At 34.8% G+C, this 26,984-nt stretch overlaps 2 protein-coding genes across 2 annotated transcripts; one reads left to right on the top strand and one right to left on the bottom strand.

Annotated features, from left to right (window-relative positions):
* Positions 1-590: 590 nt before the first annotated feature.
* On the bottom strand, positions 591-3,017 carry LOC132055247 (ATP synthase subunit epsilon, mitochondrial). Its single transcript, XM_059446969.1, has 2 exons — positions 2,783-3,017; positions 591-842 (listed from the first exon to the last, which is right to left on the bottom strand). The coding sequence occupies exons 1-2, from the start codon at positions 2,964-2,966 to the stop codon at positions 814-816; spliced, it is 213 nt and encodes a 70-aa protein (XP_059302952.1). The 5' UTR covers positions 2,967-3,017; the 3' UTR covers positions 591-813.
* Positions 3,018-11,657: 8,640 nt separating this feature from the next.
* On the top strand, positions 11,658-23,213 carry LOC132058597 (uncharacterized). The gene is made up of 4 exons (XM_059451054.1): positions 11,658-11,872; positions 15,064-15,151; positions 15,235-15,345; positions 22,610-23,213. Exons 1-4 carry the CDS (start codon positions 11,658-11,660, stop codon positions 23,009-23,011), a joined length of 816 nt encoding a protein of 271 aa, XP_059307037.1. The 3' UTR covers positions 23,012-23,213.
* Positions 23,214-26,984: the final 3,771 nt, after the last annotated feature.

Genomic DNA, 26,984 nt, shown 5'->3' with positions numbered 1-26,984 from the left:
TTATCTGGTTTCTCAAATAAAGAGAGGAAAATGACTAAACCAAAAGAAGATTGCTTATAGAGTTAGCATTGGATTCTCTTGTTTTGTTTTTGTTTTACGTGTACTCGTTCTCTTTGTTCTACAGCATTCACCAATTGAACCACTTACCAGTTTGCTTAGTTTAGTTTCTACCTTCGTCTCCCACGGCAAGCACTCATAAATCCAACACCCTCTCAAAAAAATAATATAGAAGGAAAAGAAAAGAACGGTTAAAAGCCAAGATTGCCAAAAGTTAAAACCGTTGGAATGATAAGACAAATTCGAGATGGAACGAACCTGTCAATACACTCATTAATTTAGTTTAAGAGAAAGACAATGATATGGCTTGGTATCTCATTAAAGCAAGCCTATATTAGTTGTCTTCCCGTTGGGACGACTTCGTTGACATTCGTCTTATGATTCATCCGCGATGTTTAATTATTGCTGCTTATTATAGTTTCAGACTGACAAAAATTCAACACGCTTTAGCTGACTCTGTGCTTTCTTTGGAGCTATTGTCCAAGGACTACGCTCTCCTTAACGCTGCTTAGGCAGTATTGCAAACTTGTGAATTGTGATCATCAACTCACTTGGATTTCAAAACAATAAGATTCAACATAAACAAGAGAAAAATTATATCATCTGCATCCAACAGAAAAAGATCAAAGTCTATTGGCTATATTATTGAAAGATAAAATGTCCCAAATCAACCTCCAGCAGACATGCACTCTGTCTAGTGCCAAGGCAGTACAAAGACACTCGAGAAGAAACAATGCCTGAGATTCAACCTTATTTTCAGTCTTCCGGAGTGTCTGAACGGATTGCTGTGGAAAAGATCAGCAGAAACGTTTGTCAGTAAGAAAAAAAACTACTGATTGTCAAGCCAATCAGACAAATAAAGCATATAGCAAATGTATAGACAAGTCAAGCCCATCCTCCACACCCACCAAAACGAAAATAGTATCTGAAACACCAAAAGGAACACACAACAAGCATGTAGAAGTATGAAATTTAATCCTGTCAGTAAATGCACTAAAGTAAGAAACATATTGAACATATGGCACAATCACACTACTTTTCTGTTCTGCCTTCTTGTATCAAGCTTTTTAGAAACTAGTATCAAACTATCCAACCACCACAGCAACACATGAACACAGTCTTATCGATAAGACTATTCTTTTTAATTAAAGAAAGGTCACACAACAAGCTGAATTCCAAATTTTTATAGATCCAATAATTTATTAGTTTCAGCATCTAGAAGCCAAATCCAATTAAAGAGAAGATGCATGCACGTGAGCGTGTCTATAATATATCTTTAGATTACAGTCACACGTTAATATCAATCAATAGAGCACATTGTCTCTCCATTCTGATCCTCCACTCCATCCTCTATTAAGTTCTCTTTCGCTCAATATGTACATATGTCAGTTTTAAATAAAAGAAGACATTGTATGGTAAACATGACAAACATTATTATCAATCTTTGAATACCCCAATATATTACCAATGCACCATCTCCACGCCCCATCCCCACTTCTAATATTATCATATATCCCTAAGTTTATCGTCAACCAAACCATAAAATAATTATAAGTACTAGTTTTTAAAGGTAACATATAAACATGAAAAAATGAACACACTACATATTTTTCACAAATTGGTCAAGAGATGAACTGGAGTGGATAAGGAACATCAAGGTTAAGTTTAAGCATTTGGTTAATCCTCTATCAGCAAAACAAGAGTTGACCTAACTTGTTTGGGACTGAGGCGTAATTGTTGCTGTTGTAGTGTTAAAAATTCTGGCAATATAAGACCTCAGGTAACATGAAATGTGTTCTAACAACTGAGGATGTAGAATCTCTAATTTCAGAGACCACCAATCTAATCTACAAATTAGACATCAATGGCAAGAAGGAATTATGTCTTGAGGACATATAATTGTCAAATCCAACATAAGCTATGCGGTAAAGAGGAAAGAAACCAAATACCACACAATATTAGAAAACAATGGCACGAAGGACCCTTGGAGACATATAATTACGACAAGAGGGAAGAAACCAAAAAACCCAATAATTATATTAAAATGTTTGAAGTAAACTTAACAATACTCAAAATCCTCGTCATATTCCAACTTCCCACTGTAAAAGTTGGTGGAAAATTCACTCAGCAAGGAAATCAGTGCCCTAAACCTAATTATAAGTTTTGAAATCGGGAATAGCTAACACTTTTTTATACCGTGGTGTCTTGCACGCACATCGACTAATACCATAGGTACCTGCTACTTCTCACCAGCTTGAACATATGGGACAAAAATCCCCTAGTGTTTTTGCTAAATAAACCTCACATTTCTCTATGAAGGACATGGTAAAGGGACAAGAAAACCAAATGTCCTTTAATATTCATGTAAGAACCCAAAACACTATAATCAGGCAAATTTAACCAATCAAGGGGAGGCATAGAAAGGCACAGATAAAACAATAGTCACACATATCATAGAATCTAGAATTGCAATTTCCACCACGAACACAAACCCTAGATTTATAGACCACTAACTTATCAATTACAGTAGAAACCCCCCCAAATAACAAATTTGCGTTAATTCATTCTAAAGACACTAAAGAAAAGGAACACCCATCACTAATCAGCTCATTTGAAACAATAAAACAAAAAGATCTATAGCTGTATAAAAGCAATCAAATCAGTACTAAGAAGACCAAATAACCAATCAAATCAGTAATAAGTATGTTAGATCGGGATTGCTTACTGGGTTTCTGAGGCTTGCCATCAGCCCATTTGCTGATGGTGTAGTGGACCTTTTCCCGAGACAGAGCTTCGGATTTGTAGGGCTCCTTAAGGCAGTTCCTGACCAGGTTGGCACATAGGTTTGAGTATGTGATGTAAGTCATCCCTGCCGATCTCCAAAAGGGCGCAGCTGCATTCGACGCCATTTCTCTGCTTCAACCTTTCTTCGATTGTTCTCTTGCTAACTTGTGTTACCAACACGGACTGCGCTCGTTTGGAACCAGGCCCTGTTTATTATACTAGATAAACACCCCTGTAGTATTACTCAGTTATAGATAGACCTGCTGTATTTTAAAATGAAACACTTCTTCTCCTGTACTGTGATAGTTCTACACTTACCCCCTCTTGTGATTTTCAGTGCAGGATTGTCATAATATAGGGCTATAAGTGTTTGATTTTAAAATACAGGGAATCAATCCGTAACTAAGTTATAGTACGGGGTGTTCAGTTTAGTTAACCCTACTATATTCGAGTAATTGTTGATGTTACTAAAATAACCTTGAAAGTACATATTCAAAGCTTAGATCTTAACACATTTTCCTCGTAATTCAAGAAAATTATAGCCACCACAATAAAAGAGTAATAACGGATTGTAAGTTGAAAAATAACGAAAAATTCTTTTCTAATCATAAGGGGAAAAAGAGAAAGATACCATTAGAAAAGAGAAAGATACCACTAGTTTTCTTTAAAATCGAACCAAATTGATAAATGTATATTATATTTAGCTTGGTTTTAATAAATAAAAATTCGACCAGAACCAACCCAAATCGAACCATGAACACTCTTATATATGAATATGCACATTTAACTTTTAAATAATTGAAATGTGCACTTTTGATCACTTCCCCTGAGAATATTCGCAAACTTACCGTTAATAGTCCCACCACTTAATGTCACGACCCACCTACCTAGGTCATGACCGGCACTCAGTTAGCCCAAGCAGACCGAGCAAGCCTGAACCATTTCTTGTTAGTAAAGATTTCGGCAAAGTTTCCTTTGTCCTGGGAGAAAATCCATAAATCAAAACCTGTCAACACCCAGTAAAATAATCCAACAAGCTACAATATCAACATATTAAGTTTATAGAGCATCAGAATCCCAGGCCATGGGCTTTCGCAAAACTTATAAGTCTCAAGCTATACTTTACTAACGCAAGCCAAAATAAGATATACAAGACCGACTTAAGGAGCAAAACTCTAGGATTTGAAAAAAAAAAAAACAAAAAAAACTAGTATACTATAGTAGTCAGCAACATGATGGCCCACGCGAAACAAGTGCGGGGCTTACTGGATTCATTGTCAGCTCTGTCTATCGCTCTGTCTGAGTCAGAATTGTTATACCCTATTTTAACCGGGATCAAAATAGTTTACAACATCCGGGTAATTCCGGGATTATTTTAAAGTTAAGGAGTCGCCACCTAATTATTCATGGTGAATTAGGGCACCTAAAATTAATTAAAGTAATTATCTAAAGTTGGTTTTGCTTTTAAAGTCTACGAAACCAAATGATTCTAGGTACGGGTTCAACTAACCTAGAGGGAAGGTATTAGGCATCCTCTAAGTTCCATCAATAATGGTTAATCCGACCAGACTTACAATTAATTAGGCTAAGTGTAAATATTTTTAAATGTTTGGAAAATAGTTTATAAATGTTGCTAAGGTCTTAAATAAAAATATAGTAATGTTATTCAAAAAATAAGATTTGTAAAATAAGGTAATTTGCCTATGAATAATAGCCCTTTAAAAGATGATTTGACAAATGTGATCTTTAGATAAAAAAAATGATATTATACGAATACGATGGTGTAGAAATGCCTAGACTTATATTCTTAAATATGATGAAAAGGCCATAAGTTCCTTTCTATTTTTATCATTCTTTATTTAGCCAATTTCGGCTAAAAATATGTATAATTGGATAAATCTTGAAAATGTTTATAAAATATAATCAGATTCATATTTTGTGTGTTAGCGACGCTTTTGAAATTTCTAAGATGGTAAGAATGAAAAATGATTCCTTTAATCCGGAAATATATAGGCATACTACTTGAAAATCAATTACTCGAATAAATGTTATAGATACTATAAATAGTTTAGAAAATAGAAGTGAATGTAAATTTGTGGAATTAACTACCCATTACTAAACTAAAACCCTTAACGTCACTAAGGTTTATCTAAATTAACAAACAAAATGTTGGTCATACAATACACATTAAATGCACGCAAAATATAAAACAATGGAAGGGTGGATATAATGGAAGTGGGCTCAGCCCACTTTCATGTACTGCTGCAGCTGTTTTTTTTTCTATTTGGGCTTCGACCCAGAACTTCATTTTATTTCCTTGGCTGCGGACAGAGGGGGGCTGGAACAGAGGGAAATAGTATTTCGTTGGGCCTTAGCCCAACATCGAATGCGGAAGAAGAACGAGTCCCTCGGACTCATATGCGATGGTCATGCAAAAGAAAGATAAGGAAAAGGATTAGTGTGTGATCAAGATAGTTATTAATGCAAAATTCATAACTCAAAGAAAGAAACTTCAAATACCATCATATAACAATAAGAAAGAATCGACAGGATTCAAAGAATCGTTATGCAATCATTTTAGGGATTCGACAACACTGGATATAACAATCAGGTAAAACATTCACACTGTTAAGAGGTACGTACGCGCAAGAATTCATCTCTTTCAAGGAAATTGGATCATTGCACAGGTTACTTGTCTTCCCAGAAGTAATGCACAACACGAGATTTCAGGGGGGGTAAGGATACCCGAGGGGAGTTTCATGTCTTAGTCTAATTTCCAACTAAGAATCTTACATGGAAAAACATTAGTCTAAAAGGGCCAAAATCTCAAGCACACTGGACTAACATGCTAACCCAAATGAACACAGGCAGGATAGTAAAGAAAAAGGAAAACTCCTACAATAACCCAATCTTTAATCTCGCATTTTAGTATGCTCATTTTACGTAGATGAACCCAGCTGGTCTAACATATGCTAAAGTGATAGAAAACTGATTACTTTCCCAAAACCTCTATTGCTTTCCAACTCGATTTTATACTAATCTTACCTGGGCAGATATCATAGCATGAGTAACTACGTAGTTTGCATATCCTTATAACCTCCCATGACCTCAAAGAGAAAAGATAAAATCTTCATGTATGATTACAACCTTTTTAGATCTTCTTTAACAGGTGAATATTTAGATTAAGTGATTCTAGTGAAAATCTTGATATAAACATGGAAGAGGATGAAGTAGACATATGTCACGTACAAAGATCTAAGCAGGAAAACTAACTTGTCATGCTTGCTAAAGTTTAACTTAAGGAATACAAGACCTTTATGGGCTCATATAATGCGTTTGGGGCATCCTAACAAATATGTGGTGAACAGTAGCTAAACACAAACTAAACATGCTTATAATCATCTTGGCAAGCACATCATTAACCATAAACTAAACTATATCGAAGCTTTATAACAGACTAATGATATGGATCAGTTACCTATTGGACAGAGACTAAGTGGAGTTACAGACTTATTGGCATTTAAACCATTCTTGCATATATTCAACTAAAACATGAATTAACTAAACCCAAATTGCACTAAAGGACTATTAATCTGCCACATGCTTAATCACCTATCAAGCCACTCAAAAATAATCTTAAACCAACAAGACCTGACTAGCCATTAAGAGAAATCACACAACAGTTAAACTAACCGAAGCATACTGACAATTATTAGATGGCAGCACATGGTCAATATCAGGGTTCAATAGCATCAGCATACAGCAGCATCCATATGCTTCAATCATACATATAAACCAACTAAACCAGCAAACAATCCAAGCATAGGCATTTTGGTGGCAGTCTTGACTAAATAGTATGCTAGAATTGATGTGGAATCTATCAAACCAACAGCTCATGTGTTTAAACAAAGAATCTCACATTGACAGTACCACATAAAGAACAGGGATAACATGCTTTTCATACATTCCTAAACTTACAAACATAAAGATCCAAACAGGGTTACGCATCTAACGTTACATGCTAAATATAACTATATTGATCAAACATATAGCTAAACCGAGGAAATTTAAGTGAAATGACCACAAATTCTACATATTTCTATGGACTGTATATTAATCATGCTTAGGTCCTACAGCAGGAATTTAAGGCTAATATATAATGCCAAGCCAATATATAACTGAGTACATGTTTAAACTAAAATTAAACTAACAAATATGCTAATCACATAATTAATAGCAAACTAGACATCCAATCAGGCTTAAAGCAGTATGCTTCTCAGTAAAATCATAGACTAAATATAACTACCTTATATATTCAACCTAAGACTGATGGTATTAACATAACTACATATCACATGTCTAACTAAAGCTGGATAATAAACACATTAACCACATAATCAATCTAATCTAACCACACAGTTAACATCTAACTACTACAGAGATTTAGAGGTGGAGCCAAGCTGCTTTTCTCGTTCATGCATCGGCAACTTTATGCTTATTAGTAGGTCCATTTCAGGTCGAACAAACACGTAGTTACAGTCAATTTTTTTAATAATTTCATTATTTCAGTAAATTTTTGATATCCTTATTGAAGTCAAATAAGACTTTTATTTGAAAGAAATTGTATTCACTTATTTTAGTTTTCTAGTTTAGGATTATGCAGGAAGTTCTAATATATGGAATAGAGAGAAGAATAGGATATGCTGTGCATTTGTTCCACTAATTGCGAAAATGAAGTTGCCTCCTATGCGACCCAAAAATTAGTTAGTAATCCAGTTTGGCTTCAAAATTGCATTCTCAAGTAGTAAATTTATTCGTATCAATTGAATATTATTGATATTCATGAAAACATGAATTCTGGCACTCCAGGCAACTTTACAAAGTCTCGTAGTTAATGTCCTGAATTACATAAGAGAGAGCTGACGACATACTTGAATACATATAGGTGTGGTTGTAGAAACCAATTACAGGTAACTGGTTGGATCTTGAATTTTTCTTATCTGGTTCTAAGTCTCTAGCTTCTTTTCTTCACTTTGTTTTTTTTCCTTTCCCTGTAGCTCTTGTTTTTTTTTTTCTCCCTGAAACTATGCTGATGCATGCTTTTTTTTATTTTTTTTTATTTTTTTTATTTTTAAAGTTATCAAGTAGGTACTAAAGAAGCATTTTTTTGCACGGATTGCCCTTCGTTTGGGGTGGTCTTTAAATTTTGCCACTCAAATTTGTGGTCTTTAAATTTTGCCCTTCATATTTGTGGTCTTTAAATTTTGCCCTTTGCTTAGAAAGATGAGCGAATACATGAAATTAGGGGTTCGAACCCCGCTCAAGCATAAAATAAAAAAATAATTTCGCAAGGCGGGACTAGGGGAGTGTATGCCGGATCAAAGATACAATCTTTAAGAAAAAGTTAAAGTTATGCCGGATCAGGCATAACTAAAAATCTGCCCCTCAGGCAAAGTCGCCTCTCCGTTTTTAGTTAAACATAACTAAAAGTCTGCTTTGGAGGATATAAAATTTAAACTTTGCCTTATAAGGCAAACTTTTTTTTTGGTTGAAAGTCTATTTTATTCCATCCAAAAAAACTTCAGATAAAGACAAAAGTTAAGTGACCTTCAATCGTACATGGTAAAATTCCTACTCACTAACTTGTATAAGTCAAACTAGGAGCAACTATTACATTAAAAAAACAACAACCGGTTTAATCAACTACACTTAGCTAGGGATAGCAATTCATAGCAAGAGAAGACTCTCTGCCATTTGAAATTGTTCTTTGCCTTGGATGTGAATATGTTGTGCAATCTCTCTGAGAGTCTATCGGGAAGAAAGCGAGTATTTTGAAATGCGAGTAGGTTCCTTTCTCTCCAAAACCAATGCCACTAGCATACCAAAAATGCAGCAAGTAATGGAGCAGTGGCCTGATTTGTGTCTAGCAATGTGTGAGATCCATGTGATTTCATCTTGCCAGCCCCCTATTCTTCTAGTGTACCCCAGCCATACCAACAATACTGTACCACAATCCTTTTGTGATGGAGCATTCAAAATAAAGATGGGAAAATATTTCTTGGTCCCCTGTACATGAGAAGATAGGAAAATATTTAAAGTCTATCAACGATTGCTAATCTACCTTGTATTGCCGGCCAAAGTGTGAATTTGTATACGGGATGGACATTTGGTTGTAGCATAATACTTTTCCATGTAACTTTGGTATATATGCTTGAAAAAATACATATATATGCTTGAGGCAAAGTTTGCCCATAAGGCATAAGTATGCCCCCGTCGGCATAAGTTTGGTAATTCCTTAACAAGTTTATGCCGGTGGGGGCATACTTTTAATGGGCAAACTTTTATGCCGAATCCGGCATAAACTTATGAAGGAATTATCAAAGTTATGCCGGAGCAACATACTTATGTCAAATCCGCATAAGGCATAAGTATCTTGGAGTCCTGCATAACTTTGCTAATTCCTACAACCGTATGCTTGATAGGGGGCATAGCGAAATTTAAACTTTGCCTTGCGAATTTTTTTAAAATTTTTGTTGTGTGGGGGTTCGAACACGAAACCTATGGGATTTAGCGAAGGGCAAAATTTAAAGATTTCAAATATGAAGGGCAAAATTTAAAGACCACCCCAAAAGAAGGGCAATTCTGCGAATTGAAGTGGGTAAATAGTTTATGATCAAAGTAGTCTAAAAATGGGCCAAGCCTTAATACCTAAGTAACCTAGATGGGTCAAGGCCCAATATTTCATGTTGTTATACTTAATTACCCATGTGTTATGTTGAGTTTGTGCTGTTAATTCATAGGGAAAATGACATAGTAAAACTTGTTAAGATCCTATATTACAAAATATAAGAATATTTTTTCTTATTTACAAAATATACCAACTTAATTACAAAACATACTGGATCTGGAAAAATTAAAAGCCACCCTATATTATGGCGGAAATTCAATGCACAGAGCCTAAAAATCCATAATAGAGAAGATATTCATAGACAATACATAAACGAAAAACTTCATAATATATCATATTCATCATACACACGCTGCAGAACCACACAAAAGATTTGGGAAACTAGAATGCAAAAGGTGAAACCAAATCATCTCTATCTCTAATCGTCAAAACTTCAGTTCTTGAGAGCAGATCCGATGAAGAAAGCAACAACAGTGACGGCAAAACAGGCGGCGAACGATGGTGAGATAGATCCGGCGACGAACGACGGTGAGATAGATCCGACGGATGAGCGACGCCGATCTGCAAGTGAGTCGGCGACCACCGTAGCTCCGATGAGAGAACAAAGCTGTGTGAAAATAACAAAGAGTTGGGGGATAATGGACGAATCTGTTGAATAATTAGTTGGTGTTTATGTTTTTAGGTTTTACATGATTAGGTATTTGAATTAGTTTTAAAATTTTTCTAATTATTATTGTTGTTAATAGTTTAGTTCTTAGGAAATTGGGTAATGAATTGTATGAATAATGGTAGAATCGTGAATTATGTAAAGCATAAAACCCTATGAATGATGGTAGAATCATGACTTATGTTTCAGAAAAGTGTTTTTCAAGTTTTCTATGTTGTTGTTGTATTAAATTTGTATGAATATTGTATGAAAGTTGTTGTTGTTGTAGTTGTATTAAATTTTCAAAAACCTAACATGCTAATCCTTAAGCGAGACATACATATTTCATACCTGTTTCACTTTTCATACATGAAAATTTGAGCAAAATTTTTAAGTCTTGACTAAGATATACACATTTCATACACTAAATTCTGAGCGAAAATTTTAAGCTTTAAGGGAGATATACACATTTCATACAGTTTTCATACACAAAATTTGAGCAAAAATTTTCGTATATGTTTTGTAAAAAATCTATTGATATGTTTTGTAACTGAAAAGTATCGTCATATTTTGTAAATATACCCTATTCTTATGTATATATAGGTTATTCTCCCTAATTCATATGTGGCGAAAATATAATTATAAGATAATTGGCCAAATACTATATACATACTACAGGGACTAAAAACATACATTTCGATTAACTGAAAATTAAATGTACATCATCAAATATCTCAAGAATCAAAATCAATTTTATCAATAACTAAAGAATAAAAAATAGGGAAAAGTATTCAAAACACACTCAAACTATGGCCAAATTTGCCATAACACACCTCAACTTTGCGGGGGTCCTATGACCCCCCTGGACTTATTTTTTGTGTATTATTTTTCGCTTTCAACCGGTGACTGGACTAGCAAGTGTAGCTACTCTCCTTCGGCGCGTAAGAGATGATAAAAACTATATGGACCAGTGTATATTTGCCACATGGCCGTCCAAATAACGTTTTTAATTCCCCAAATCCAATCTTAAATCCCCACACAAACGGCTAGATCTTCTTCTCTTCTTCCACATTGAGTTCTTCCCCAAATTTTTTGGTAAATTTCTTCTCTTCATGTTTCAATTCTTACCCAAGATTGGATTCTTACAATTTCTTTCCCCAAATTTCGATTAAAATTCGGGTTAGCTATGGAAGAAACAAGATTGGATTTGAATAAGCTTTGTATGGACAATGAAGATCCAATGTTGAATGAGGAGGTGCGATGCGATCATGGTGTGTTGCTCCATTGAAGACTTCCTGGTCGACAACAATCCCGGAAGAAGATATTGGTCTTGCCCCTACTATGGTTCGAAGAAGTGTAAATTTTTTCGATGGAGGGATCTTTCCAAAGTTGATGAAAGATCGAAATACATTATTCCAAAGTTGGTGAACAAAATGAAGGAGATGCATGGAGAATTAGCTTCAAAAGAAGAAAATTAAGGAGATGGAAGAAGGATGTGGAAGTTCCGAAATTGCCGAGATGTTGAAAGAGATTGAAATGGAAGAACAATCTGTCTCAAGTGATATGAAAATGAAGGAGATGGAAGAACAATCAAGTGTGATTAATCTGGGCGAAATTGAAAATGCAAAAGAGATAAAATCGAAAAAGAAGGGGATCAACAACTTTAGCTCTAATTTGATTTTCACATTTTGTATCTTGTTTTGTTTTGGTATTTGGATCAGTTGGTTAATGCGAGGAAATTCTTCAACTTGTCATGACCAATCACTACTAAAAACAAGCTATTTACCTACACGGGTTACCGAGGGACAAATTTGATGTCACTATTCCGAGTTACTTTGCCACGGCGTCCCTCGGAAAAGTCAAATATTTTAATTTTTAATTATTTTTTAAAGATCCGAGGGACGGGACTCGGTAAATTATTTGACTTTTTTAAAGTCAACATTTAATTGACTATCCGAGGGACTCTATCGGTACATAATAAAAAACAAATTAAAATTTCCGAGAGAGACCCTCGGTAATATAAATATAAATATTTTGAATTTCTTTTTTCCTGTACCGAGGGACACCATCAGTATGTTAATAAAAAATAAATGAAAATTAAATAAAATGTACCGAGGGAGTCTCTCGATAGAGTAGATATAATTATTTTGAGTTTTCTTTTTGAAATTACCGAGGGATGTCTCTCTGGTAAATTAAATATGTAAAATTGATTATTTAATAAATAATTATTTTATATTTTTTAAATAAAAAATAGCGATGGTGTCAATTGGTAAGTCCCTCGGCAATTGTTTAAAGTTTTTTTTTTTTTTTCGGTTATATTACATTTCTAGACTTATCATAAGAAAATTAACTAGTACCACTTATTTATTGTACCAGTAAAAGTGTATAGTGATAGCACTCTAAAGAATGTTATAAGTGATAAGTTTAAAAAGTCATAGTATAAATAGAAGTGTTCTTAGTGGCATCCTTAATAAAAGTTAATGATTGTTTAGCTTATAAATTGACAATGGTTAAAGTGTGTTGTATTAGAAGTATTGTTTAGTAATGTTAGTGATTGATAAGTCTATTCTATAATAATTCTAGTAAGTAGAAGTATATTAGTGGTATTCTTAAGTAATACTGATTGATTAACTTATAAATCGATAATTACACTAAGTAGTCTATAGTGCATGAGTGGTATTTTTAAGAAATATCATTGATTGATTAGCCTTATCGTCAATAATTACAGTACGTGAAATTGTATTTGTGATATTAATCTATTATGTTACAACTACTTAATGTGTCCGAATGATTATTAAAGATCTGTAACAAAGTCTTAATATCATTAAAATGTCGATTGAAAAAATTATACAAAGATGGCATAAATCGTTTTCTATTTAATTATCGCTACCATTACGACATCTCCCATCATTATCAATTATTGTCAACGCCTACCATTATTAAGCATGTCACTACTCACAACCACTTTGCCATTATCAATTACTATAATCAACGTACAATGCCACTAGTCACTATTTACAATCATCACCACCAACCACCATTTTTACACACACCATCGTTCATGACTACTGCAATCACCACAATCGGTACCACTATATATAGTCTATCACCGTCATCCTTCACCACTATGTATCGTCAATCACCGTCGTCATTTACCAACATTATTAGCTATCATCTATCAATCACTACCACCAACTACTACCGAAAAAGATTCATTACCACTAGCTACTACCTACAATACCACCATTAGCTTTACACCATCTTCAGTTGACACCTACAAGACCACCTCTAGTATTGCCACCACACCAGCCTTCATATAATATTTTAAAAAATATTTTATTGATAACATATTAGATTCATTTTGTATTGTATTAAATTTCATACTAATTTTTTTTATAAAATAAAGACATATTTTACACATTCGGATATTGTAAAGCAAATATTATGCTTAACTCTTAATAATGTAGTATTCAGACCTTAACACAATATCTTAGTATTCATATGTGTATTTAGATTCAGACATATAATTCTTAATGCATATCTTAAATATTAAGATATGCGTTTAGATTTTGACGTCTTAATTTTCATATAAACAAATGAGGCCTTAGTTATTTTGAGAAAACAATATTATGAAAAAAATTGTATAAGTTTAGTCATTCTTGATTTGTTTGGAGATAATTTGGTTTGACATTCCCAAACAAAATTTTATTTTCACTCTTTTATAATAAATTCATCTTTTATTAAAACAATCTCAATTTTGTCTTCACAAATATATAATATATCTTTTGTTAAGTTAAAATTTTATTCAAGCTATGATTCGATCTAAAATAGGCTAATTTGAGTTATCAATTTGTTTAAAGTAAATTGTTTTGCAAGTTTTCTACAAAATTTGATGGTTATTATCTAAATTTAATATTTTTATTTACTTATTATCTCAAAGATTATAAATAGTTTAATACCCCCTCGTTTCAATTTATGTGAACTTATTTTTTTATTAGTCCATGCTAAAAAGAATGATCTCGTTGTATAATTAGAAACAATTTACCTTTATGCAATGATTTATAGCCACATAAAATATATATGTGACTCATTTAACATCACAAGTTTAAAAGCTTTCTCTATTTTTAAAATTTCATATAAAATCAAATGGTTCACATAAATTGAAACGGAGAGAGTATATACATTCCATTACCCATCCCTATTTGTGTTAAAAAAAAAAATTAAAAAACTAAAGCTAGAATAAAAGAAACTTAGGCGCTAGAACTGAAAAAAGTTGGGGGAAAAAAACAACAGCGGGAACTTAGGCGCCATTTATTTTAGCTAAAAAAGAAAAATAGAGCACTTTTAACCTAATCATTCCATTTCCCCAAACAAACATTCGGAGGCAAAATTCATTCACGGGACTACGGAGAATGAGGACTACGTAGAATCATTTGTCTTGCTCTCTTCTCAACGGCGCCACTTCAATCACGAGGCAAAATTCTCAATGGCGCCACTTCAATCACGAACGAGAGGAAAGCTAAGAGACATGAATTAGTTTGAGAATACGGGGCGAGAAGATACCCAATTTGTGGAATTGGAAGCAACACGAACACAAAGCAAAAAAAAATTGACTTTGCAATTTCAAAGTGGAGACAAAGTTACGGTTTTTTCTATATTCTTGAAGAGGTAAGGTTTATTATTTGAAGTCATTAATTACTGCAATTATTTTGAAGGAATTTGAAGTATTCTCAGCTTAAAATTTGTCCTGGCCTCCAATTTTTCTCAACTGAATGAACACTAATTGTCCTGGCCCCCTTCGGCAGACTTTTACTTAAACACAACTAAAAGTCTGCCGGAGGGGGCAGACTTTTAGTTGTGTTAAGTAAAAGTCTGCCGGAGGGGGCAGACAGACAAAGGCAGCTCGAAAGTCTGAGAAGGGTGGCTCATTGCACACTTGTGGTTCAGTGTCCATGGGGACTGCTAGGAGGAAATTGGTAATTGTTTAACCATTTGGATGGTAGCAAATACAATTACAAATAATGACAAAAAACATTAACTTTGTTTATTTCATTTGCAGCAAGTTACTCTTGGTAGACCACCCAATCGTCATGAGGTATGGAAGAAGACACATACGAAAATTGAAGACGGAAAAGAAGTTTGGGTCGAGCCACGGGCAGAGGATACCTATGTAAGCTCTAAACTTATGTGAAATATATTTGACTAGTAATATTGTTTTTATGGTTATTGGTAAGACATAAGACACCTGATCACTTAAATACTGCAAATAAAACATTTAATGCTTATTCATGAACTATAAAATGTGTTTCATTATGAATTATTATGGATTGTCAATGTCAATATCAGTATGTAAGTTAAGAAAAGCACTTAATGCCTGATATCATCGACAAAGCTTAGTCTTTTGTCAAATACACTAAAATATTCAAGTAATGTAAAATATGGTAGAGCTTTCTATTAGTTGTGTTTTTTGGAAGTATAGTTTAGTTTAGAAAGATAGTCGTAAGCATTTTATGTCTCATTTGTTAGTAGCAGCAGTTTTTGTTTTCCACTTTGGTTTATTCTATGGACACAAAATGGAGATCCTTTGGATTCAGGGTTATAAAATCGAACTTCCTTAGAAGTCGATATATTAGATTAGACACAAGGCAATTTGAGTATTTTTACTGATATCTGTCTACTTTTTTTTTTTTTTTTTTGCTTAGTAAAGTAGGTGGAATTTCAACTATTGATAGCACTTTTTACATAGACAAAATGATATTAAGCTGAAATCATAGCTCTAGGAGCTTTGAATCCAGCAGGAAGACAAGTAATGAAGTAAACTGTGACCTTATGCTTGAGCCTTCGAAATAATAAAGCTCTTTTCCTTAGGGGTCAAAATAGTTTATAACATCAAATATTTTCTTGCGTAAAGTTAAGGAGTCGCCACCTAATTATTTACGGTGAATTAGGACACCTAAAGTTTATTAAAGTAGTTATTTAAAGTTAGTTTTGTTAAAGGTCTGCGAAACTTAAGATTCTAGGTAAGGGTTCAATTAGTCTAAAGGGAAGGTATTAGGCACCCTTTAAGACCCATTAACAATGGTTAACCGACCGGACTTATGATTAATTAGGCTAAGTGTATATATAGTATTTTAAATATTTAAGAAAATATCTTTAAAGTATTGCTAAAGTTATAAATAAAAGTAGAATATTGTTTAAAGTAAAACTTGTAGAAAAATAGTGATTGCATAAAAGAGTTTAGTTACAAATGATCTAGAAGAAACAGAATGTATAATGTTTATATGTATTTGGTAAAAATGACCAACAAATTTAAAAGTTATTTAATAAAATTTTTAAAGGTTTTATAGAATGACTATTAGTTCAACGTATATTGTACGAAGGTTATTTAAAACAAATATGTATTTCAAGTGTTGGACAGAAACTAAAGTGAAAAAGTTATCCGTTGAAACTAATTTGCTTGTTATTTCTTAGAATAAGCTAATGTTAGTGTAAGATTTGTGACGTTTTAAACTTCTAAAATAGTAAGCATAAATTATGATTCTCTTAGCTAAAAGATGTAGTCATGCTATTTTGAAAATCAATTACTTAAATAAATGTTGTAGATACTATAAATAGTTTTAAAAATAGAAGTGAATGTAATTTGTGAAATTAACTACCCATTATTAAACTAAAACCCTTAATGTCACTAAGGTTTATTTAATCTAGTAAGGCAAAAATAAAATGTTAGTCATACAAGGCAAATAAAATACACAACCATAAAAATAAGGAAGAGAGGAAAAGGTTAAATGGATCGGCCCATTTATTAAGGCCCAATTTTTGTCAAATACACTAAAATATTCAAGTTATTGGGCTTATAGTAAATTCCCTTATATGGCTGCTACGGGCTGTTCCTGTCTATTGGGACTTTGGCCCAGATTTTGTTTTCTTGTTAGGTTGCGGATTGGACTGACACAGGATGAGTTATGTTGGGCTTTTAGCCCAACACCGAATGCGGGAGATGACCAGTCCCTTGAGCTCGTATGCGAGATATCATGCAAAAGACAAAAGGGAAGAAAGATTAGTACATGATCAATAAATAAAGCCACATAATGTAAAATTCAAATGAGCAAATCAGTGGCTTAGCAAGGTTGTGTCATGTTTTGTTCTTTTTGGACTTGAGCATCACACATCCAATGAATATGCTCAGCGGGCAAATGAGTGCCCTTCCAAAGAAATACGGAATAAGAATTGTATACTCTTGAGGTAGAAAATATTTGTGCAAAAATGATCAATATCAACCAACGGCGTAATGATGACCCAAAAGGTATAATATGCGAAAATGGACAAGCTGTCGCTACCAAAGCGGCTTTCGATTGCTAAAGAAACATAAAACGAGCCCAAAGTTTCAATCAATCATTTTATTAATAGGGCAAGATATACCCTTATATACCGGATATACCAACTTATATACACCTAAATGTGGATGAAGCTAAATATTTCGGGTATACCAACCGTTGACGTTTTACAAAGCCCAACCATACCAAAGAGAAGCAAACGAAAGGAAATCATGCCAATGTATTTAAACTCAAAAATGCATATATACGATTACGTACATCACCAAACAGAATCGACCTAATGAGATCAAGCACAACATGTTGGCAAACCAAACATCTGATGGAAAACAAATTAATCAAAGCATGGGTGATGGAATTACAGGGGACTGATTTTTGGGTATTTTGACATAGAAATATTTTCACCTTTGAACAATTGAATCGCCAGTTGTGGCTTACCTCGGACCAAAAGAACAATGGGTGTTTGATTTTTACGACATTCAAGTGAACAAAACCAACCGCTCAAATGATGACAAGGAACTTTGAAACATCGAAAGATCAACAAAAGATATGCACCCTAACGATATCCTCGCAATGTACATGGAACGAAACGTATTCGGCTGACCACCTAATAGTCACATTGTGACGCCATATAACTGGAAACGAACTCATCGCGACACATTGTTCTTTAAAGGGGATAGGACAGAGGGCAGGTAGATCACCAAAACTGCTTAGTGCATAAGTTTCTTTCATATTTTCATTCAATAACCTTGTGATTTTACACTACAATCGACAGTTATAAATTGTAATTGCAAATCCTTTTTTAGTAAGTTAAACACATTGATGAGACAACTAAAACAAACTATGTAGAATCATTTGATATTACACTTCCAAAAATGATCAGTTACTCCATGTAAACCAAGGACAGCAACCATTTTCTATGAACATTGAAAGAGGAGTGAACTGGAAATTTTACTATTTTTTCCTTTAACTGTATTTTAATAAGTCTTGGTCAGAAGGGTAATTCCATGAATCGTTAAGCCAGCATTTAACTGATGACATATCTTAACCTATGCTTCAAATTAATTTTCAAGCGAAGAAGGCAGGCCTTTGTTCGCATAAGTTTTAAAACTGGAAATAGTAGGAGTCAGGCAAATACATGTTCAGTTTAAAACAGGCCTAATCAAATACTTAACGATGTATCTCAAAACTAACAGGAGTATGCTAGACAAGCTGAATTCTTGCCATAGACACAAATTTACCAAGATAGCATATCATATAACTAACGATCTAAACAAATTCAACTAAACTGACATGCGTAAACATCACTTAATTACCAGCAAAACATCTTCGATTACACTAACATACTAGACTACCTAAATCAGGAAAATACACCAAATTACACACAAAACCCCTTGTTAAAACCACTAATTAACATGCTCTAATACCCACTAACACATAACAACTCAAACAAGACAAAATAGGCAATATAAAGATGAACAGAAATGAAAGGGCAACCACAATATCAGAGAGGAACATATAATGACCTCAAGAGATCACACGAACTATCATTTATTTCCTTGATCAGAAGGGTAGAGAGAAAACGATAAATGATCATATTGCGGTCACTTGACTAAAAATGAAGGCTGGAAAGATTCAAATAAACAGCAAAGTAGAGATTAAAGAGAATGTTTTGGGAAATATGCTCATTTGTTCATTTGTAAGCGGCAATGTAAAGCATTTATCAAAGTAAAGCATTCCTCATTTTGATCACACGACGAAGGGCGAAGTAAACAAAGAAAGTAAACATATTAATCAAGAGCATTCAATTGTGTCTCTAACTGAACTAAAACATGATGAAGGCAAACTAACAACACACAACTAAATAAGACAGTGAAAACTACGTCATATGAGCATTTAAGCGCATCTTAGTGACATTAAACCACTGTAGCCTTCAAACAAACATTTCTTAAGTCATATCCCTATCTATTTGACTAAACCTCAATTTTGTATATACAATGCCCAGCTGTGAGACCACAATCTGAATTTAGAAAGAGTAATTTCCACTAGTGACATTAGCGTTTAAAGGAAGACAGGGTGTTCTGTTTTAACCCTTAAATACGACATTCATATTATCATTCAGACTTAAACAGACTCACTTGATTAGTCCTAAGCAAACAATATGCTTGACATCTACTGACCAACTGCAACCAACAAATTTCAATACATGCTAAACTAATTTTAGACGAAACAAGCATGACAAACATGTGACTTCATACTTGGGATTTAATCTAAACATCAAAACTCTGCAATCACATGCTGGAACAAGATCACACAGCAATAACAAAAACATAAAAACATGCTGATATTCAAACCAATCTAACAGCAAATGAACACAGATTTGAGTGAAATGATGACAACAGGGTATCATAACATGATTTTTATACTAACGAAAGTCTCATGGGACAATCAATCGAAATAGTGTCGAGTTTCACCTGTTTGTGGTGCAGTGAAACTGAGGCGTCGAGGTCTCGGACTTATACTCGAACTCGAACGAAACCGAACCCGATTAAAGTAATTAAAGTTTTAAAACAGAAAAGAAATTTAAAATAGAGTAATTGTTGGCTGTTTGTTGGTGATTAAGACTTGTATTTTTGTAGGGGATTTTCTGGTTCCAGATCCTTGTTGATTCGGGTGTCTTGCCTATCAAAATCCCCCCTTTGTTCATCCGAATTCGGATCATTTATAGGGTTGTGATTAGGGTTTAAGCAAGGAAAGAGAGGAGCGTATGAGAGAGAGGCGTGGGGGACAACAGTGAGTGGAGGGAGCGTGAGGTGCGGGGTGATGATGAAAAGGGAAAAGAAGCGGAAGATGAGTGGAGGGGAGCGTGGTGGTGGTGTCGGGTGGTGAGAAGAGAGAGAGAGTGAGGGACGAAGGAGAGAAAAGAGAAGGGAGAAAGAGAGGTAGATTAGGTTTAGGTTTTGTTTGTTAAAGAAATGGGTTGGGTCGGGTAGTTTAGGAGTGGGCTGGTCGGATTGGGTACAAATTAATTGGGGTATCATTTGGGTTAATATGTGGGTTGAAAATATGGATTGAAAATGTGGGTTGGGTAATAAATGTGGTTGTTTATTTGGGTAGGAAAATAATACTGTATTTGTATTTTGGGCCATTAATTTGGCTGAAAATTGTGGATCCTTCCTCCGCTATTTAATTATTCTTGGGCTTCATATTTGATAAATAGTACAATATATGATATGTGAAGACAATTAACAATTAATATGTAAAAAAAAATAAGGATTTAGCAAAGTGTTGTCTTGTGATTAATTTGACGGGTCCGAACCCAAAAAATGAAACGATGACAAACATTTAAAATTTGTGATAAAGTAATGCTCATAATGTTGAAAATAACAGTAGTGATATTAATAGTAGTAGCAATAAAAAATAAAATAGTGAAAATAAAGTATTTAGCTCGTTAGTAAATTTAGACGCCCGAGTGAATAAAATTAAATAAAGGAGGGACAAAATTGGGTGTCAACAATAATAAAGCTCTTTCTCCTTTCCAATGGAAAACTGCTATAAATATTTTCTTCATGAAAGTCTGCTCTTCACTTCTTGGCCCTTTTGTTTGCGATCTTCTTCTTTGTTTTCTCCATCTTCCCACCGAATCTCCCCGGTGAAGTGGATAGCTCCTCAAGAACACTCTTCTATTATTGTAATCTTCGTTAGGAAACTTCTTGATCTGCTCCATTTTCCTTTTACTATCTCGTCTCTTGCTATAATATTACACGGTAGTTTTTGTTGTTGCTAGACACGTAACGAGAGAAAAGTAGAGTTAATCTTACCTATCACATTATTATTTATGTATTGGCCAAGGAGAGTTGTAAAACGTTATCTTCGGTAGCTTAACATGTAATATGCAAAAGCATTTTCCATTTGATTAACGAGGAAGATTTTTAGTATCCATCTTCCTTTTTCAAATATGAGATTGTCCTGGCCTCCAATTTTTCTCAACTGAATGAACACTAATTGTCCTGGCCCCCTTCGGCAGACTTTTACTTAAACACAACTAAAAGTCTGCCCCCTCCGGCAGACTTTTACTTAAACACAACTAAAAGTCTGCCCCCTCCGGCAGACTTTTACTTAACACAACTAAAAGTTACTTTCTCCTCAAACAGTACTTTTAGTTGAACATAACTAAAAGTCTGCCGAGAGAAATGACTTTCCCTAAGCATATATATATATTTTTTTTAACTTTTTAAGGGAAACTTTTAGTAATGCCTTAGCTAAAAGTGTGTCCCATAAAACATAACTAAAAGTATGCCCCATAAGGCGTAAGTTTTCCTTAAGGTATAACTAAAAGTTTGCCTTATAAGGCAAAATTTAATAGGCAAACTTTTATGCCGGACCCGGCATAACTTTGTGAAGGAATTATCAAAGTTATGCCGGACCCGGCATACTTATGCCAAGTCTGCCCATAAGGCATAAGTATCTTGGGTCCGCATAACTTTGGTAATTCCTTCACAAGTGTATGCCGTTAGGGGCATAGCGAAATTTAACTCGCCTTGCGAATTTTTTTTTAAATTTTTAATTGCGTGTGGGTTCGAACACAGAACCAATGGGTTTTAGCCGAACGGTAAAATTTAAAGATTTCAAATATGAGGGGCAAAATTTAAAGACTACCCAAAAGAAGGGCAATTCTGCGAATTGCCCGTTTAATTCAAAAGCATGGCCCAAGAGTATAAAAACATAATATAAATTGTAATGTTTTCATAAAAAAATTAAAATACATACACATATATATACAAATTTAATTTTTAACATAATATATAAAGTCGGTTTGGTTCGGTTTTTTTCGGTTTTTTAAGACTTGAAACCAAAACCAAACCAAATATAGTCGGTTTTAAATTTAAAAACCAAACCAAATCAAACCAAATAAATGTCGGTTTTTTTTCCGGTTCGGTTTGGTTATCGGTTTGGTTCGGTTTTTTCGGTTTTTCGTGTTCCCCTAACCCCAAATATGAAGCCTATCTGTTGTGTATATTTTTCCCTGTATTGCAATGTAAAGTATAAAGATCCATTTTGGCATACTGTTTATTTATATACTAAAGTTTACTTTTTATGTAGAATCGGTATATTCAAGCGATGGAGGAGCTCACTAGGAGTCAGTCGACCGATGATCAAGGCAATACAATCATGCCATCGGAGGAACAAACTATCTCCTGTTGGTTGGACGTGGTCGGCGGCGTGACGAAGGGAAGAGCATACGGCCTTTGCTCCGAGAAGAACTTTCACCGCCTCCACTGTGGATTGCAAGGTATAGGAAGTTCTGCCACTGTGTCAAATGAGCAGCTTGAGGAGATGCGACACGAACTTCGGGAACTTGCTAGGAATTATGAGGAGGAACGTAAGAAAAGGTTGGAGGAGGAGCGACGTAGGATAAATCTTGAGTCAGATGTCAAAGAACTCAAGAATCAGGTGTGTAACCTCATCAAGTTGCCTCGCTCTCCGCCCCCGCCCCGATCATGATGATGGTGAGGATGTAGAGGATGAGGAGGATCGGGAGCATGGAGAGGTTTGAAATGGAGTATTAGGTGTCCGTTGTTATTTTTGTTCTAACTTATGTTATTTTGGATTGTTTGAAGTCTAGTGGGATGGTATATGTTTGGATAACATTGACGTTGGTTGGATTCGTACGTTTTTTGTTGGCTTAATTTTAATGTTTGAATTATTTTGATGTGTTTTTATTATTGTTTTGATGGCTGTTGTTGGATGCGTTTCTGATTCTTATTGAATCGGCTATTGAGATGTTTTTATAACGGTGCTACGGTGAAAAATAGGCAATGCTTGCCAAAATATTACCGAAATATTGAGGGACTTACCGATACTGATCCCTCGGTAACATGTGTAATTGTAAATCTCGGATTTTCGGGTGAGCGAGGGACGTCCCTCATTATTTTTCAACTATCAAAGTGCTTTTCATTTAGCTTACCGATGGACATTCCTCGGTAAAATGAAAAATCTAATTGTGAAATATTTATATTTATCGAGGGTTGTCCCTCGGTGTATTTAAAAATTTAATTTGATTAAAATTAATATACCGATTGCTGTCCCTCAGTAAATGATATATCAATATTATATATATTTTTTAAGTATCGAGAGTCGTCCCTCGGTATATTTAATTTTGCTTCAATATGATGGAAGGAAGTACGAGGATGTGTGAGGGTCTCCATCGGTATTTGCCGAGAGTGTCCCTCGGTATTATTTACCAACGGTCAAATTCCCTACGAGCCTAGTACCGATGGTGTCCCTCGGTAAATCCTGTTTATCGATGGACGTCCCTCGGTAAATTCCCTAGGTAAATCAGGATTTTTTAGTAGTGAATTGCCTTAGTGTTTCTTGTATTTTTGAAGTTGAATGGTTTAGTTTTGTGCTTGACGTTAGGTAGGCAGTGCTTGGAAAAATGTCTTTTGTGTTGTGGTTAATGTTAGGTAAGAACTACTTTTCCATTTTATTTTGTCTTGTGGTTAATGTATGTTAGGAATCCTTTCTAGTTTTCTTTTGTTTTGTGTTTAATGTAAGTTTGAAATTGATGAATGAAATCCCTTTAATTTAGAAATCAAAGGTGTTACATGTGCTCCAACATAAACCTTGCTTAAATTGAAAACACGGAGACCGATCTAATCTATTTCTATGATCTCTGTTTTTTTTTCAACAAGGAAGTGTATCCGGTCTCTAGCGAGCGACACGAGGCCTTGAAACACAATATATCCCATGTAACTTTGGTTTATATGCTTGAAAAAATACATATATATGCTTGAGCAAAGTTTGCCCATAAGGCATAAGTATGCCCCCGTCGGCATAAGTTTGGTAAATCCTTAACAAGTTTATGCCGATGGGGGCATACTTTTAAAGAACAAACTTTTATGCGGATCCGGCATAAACTTGTGAAGGAATTTGCAAAGTTATGCCGGATGCAGCATAACTAAATGTACGCCCCTCAAGACAAAGTACGCCTCATAAATGAGACTTTTAGTTAAACATAACTAAAAGTCTGCCGGAGGGGGCATACAAAATTTAAACTTTGCCTTATAAGGCAAACTTTTTTTTTTTGGTTGAAAGTCTATTTTATTCCATCCAAAAAACTTTTACAGCATAATACTTTTCCATGTAACTTTGGTTTATATGCTTGAAAAAATACATATATATGCTTAAAGGCAAAGTTTGCCCATAAGGCATAAGTATGCCCCCATCGGCATAAGTTTGGTAAATCCTTAACAAGTTTATGCCGATGGGGGCATACTTTTAAAGGGCAAACTTTTATCTTAGGATCCCGGCATAAACTTGTGAAGGAATTTGCAAAGTTATGCCGGATCCGGCATAAACTTGTGTAAGTGAAAGCCTATATTTATAATGTCTTTTGCAATAAATTCCCCACTACTTAACCCCCAACCACCTTAGCGTTTTTGACCACCTTTAAATCCGGTCAAAAGCTTGACCACATTTGGTTTGCAACATTAAACATGTGCACTGATGTTACTGCTGAAAGAGACAGGACTTAATAATAGAAACAGACCCTGCTATATATAAACACTTGCACCAATATAAGTTTGTACAAAAGTAGTGCATCACATTCATGATGATGCAACATTCAACTTGATAGCATAATGTCACAAAACAAGCATCTAAGCCACGGCTACTTTAGTTTGTTTATGAGCCGCAAAAACTAACAACTACATTAACTTGTTCTACCAACTACCAACATATTAACACTACTTTCATGGATCCTTTGTCTGCGAGTTAAGTTGCTTGTCACTTTTTTCCTTTTATTTACCCTCATCTCTTCAAGGGCGGCTTGATGTCATTCTTTCTTTGCCCTTCCACCTCACTCCGAGTCCTTGCTTTGTGACCAAGGTCCCCGATAACATCGGTGACCTTATATGCTTTCTTGGAGCGGCATCAATTATCCTACTACTTGGCAAGCCATCTTGTAGACAAAGCAAAACAATTGTTTATAGTTAGTAAACTCACTTGCAACAAATATACCCAATCCAACAAATATTTCAGCTCTTACATTGTATGTTGTAAATCCATTTTTCGACAAATATACCCGTTCCAACAAGTCTAGGCCTTTTGTAAGGGGTAGTTCTTCCTCTTTCATTATCAACAGTTTGTTACACTAGAAGCTTGAGAGGTTTTCTTGGTCTTCCCCTCCTCACATTAGGCGAAGCGACGGGTTGATCGGGTGCATTGGGCAACGGGTGCGGCACTAGAAGCTTCGAGAGGTTTTTCTTGGTCTTCCCTCCTCGCGTTAGGCGAGAAGCGACGGAGTTGATCGAGTGCATAACTTGTTGCATTTTCAAACCATTTAGCACTAATGGTTGTCCTCCTTGTTCCCATACCTCTTGTTGGTGCTTGAGAAGTACTCTTTGGCCTTGCACTTCTTGGTGGTGGTGCTTGAAGTACTCCTTGGCCTTGCACTTGCTCTTTGGTGCATCGAAGTTAATGGATTTTCCTTGGCCTTCCCCTAGCTTTTGCTTGGTGCTTGAAGTTGGAGTTGTCTTTCTTGGCCTTCCCCATGCTCTTGCAGGTGTAGCACTTGATTCGACAAAGCTTGGGCAGAGATCTTTGCGATAACATCGGTCCATGACCATAGCTTGTTCTACCGAATCCTACCAAAAGCAAGATAGTGTCAAATCAAAACCATTAATCTATTTCTAGTTTTCTTTTGTTTTGTGTTTAATGTAAGTTTGAAATTGATGAATGAAATCCTTTAATTTAGAAATCAAAGGTGTTACATGTGCTCCCATCGGCATAAGTTTGGTAAATCCTTAACAAGTTTATGCCGATGAGGATACTTTTAAAGAACAAACTTTTATGCGGATCAGGCATAAACTTGTGAAGGAATTTGCAAAGTTATGCGGATCAGATAACTAAATGTCTGCCTCAGACAAAATCTTACCTCCTCCGTGCAGACTTTTAGTTAAACATAACTAAAAATCTGTTAGGAGGGGCATACAAAATTTAAACTTTGCCTTATAAGGCAAACTTTTTTTTTTTGGTTGAAAGTCTATTTTATTCCATCCAATGACCATAGCTTGTTCTACCAGAATCCTACCAAAAACAGTAGTGTCAAATCAAAACCATTACTCCAAAGAGTATAAAAAACAGAGTTTACTTTAAAAGCTCATACCTTCAAAGGACAGCCTCTTTTGTTATGGTTTTTACCATGACAAATGCTGCAAGTCATGTCAACTCCTTTTCTTGACAACTTACCATATCTTTTTGACTCAGTGGCTTCTCTTCTCCTGACCTTCTTTGGTCTGCCTGGCATAGGCTTTACAACTGGTGGTGCAACATAGGGGTTATTGGACTCAGGCCACATTTTCATATTGGTGACTGGTTGAAGATCAATCGACGATTTCGGGTCAAAATCCACCGCGATGTTACCACCTAAAGTTAGTTTAACTATGATTCACACTGATTTGCAGTTTAAAATGGT

This window comes from Lycium ferocissimum, chromosome 5 (assembly GCF_029784015.1).
Source record: "Lycium ferocissimum isolate CSIRO_LF1 chromosome 5, AGI_CSIRO_Lferr_CH_V1, whole genome shotgun sequence".
Lineage (NCBI taxonomy): Eukaryota > Viridiplantae > Streptophyta > Magnoliopsida > Solanales > Solanaceae > Lycium > Lycium ferocissimum.
This window is presented reverse-complemented; position numbering and strand designations above follow the sequence as displayed.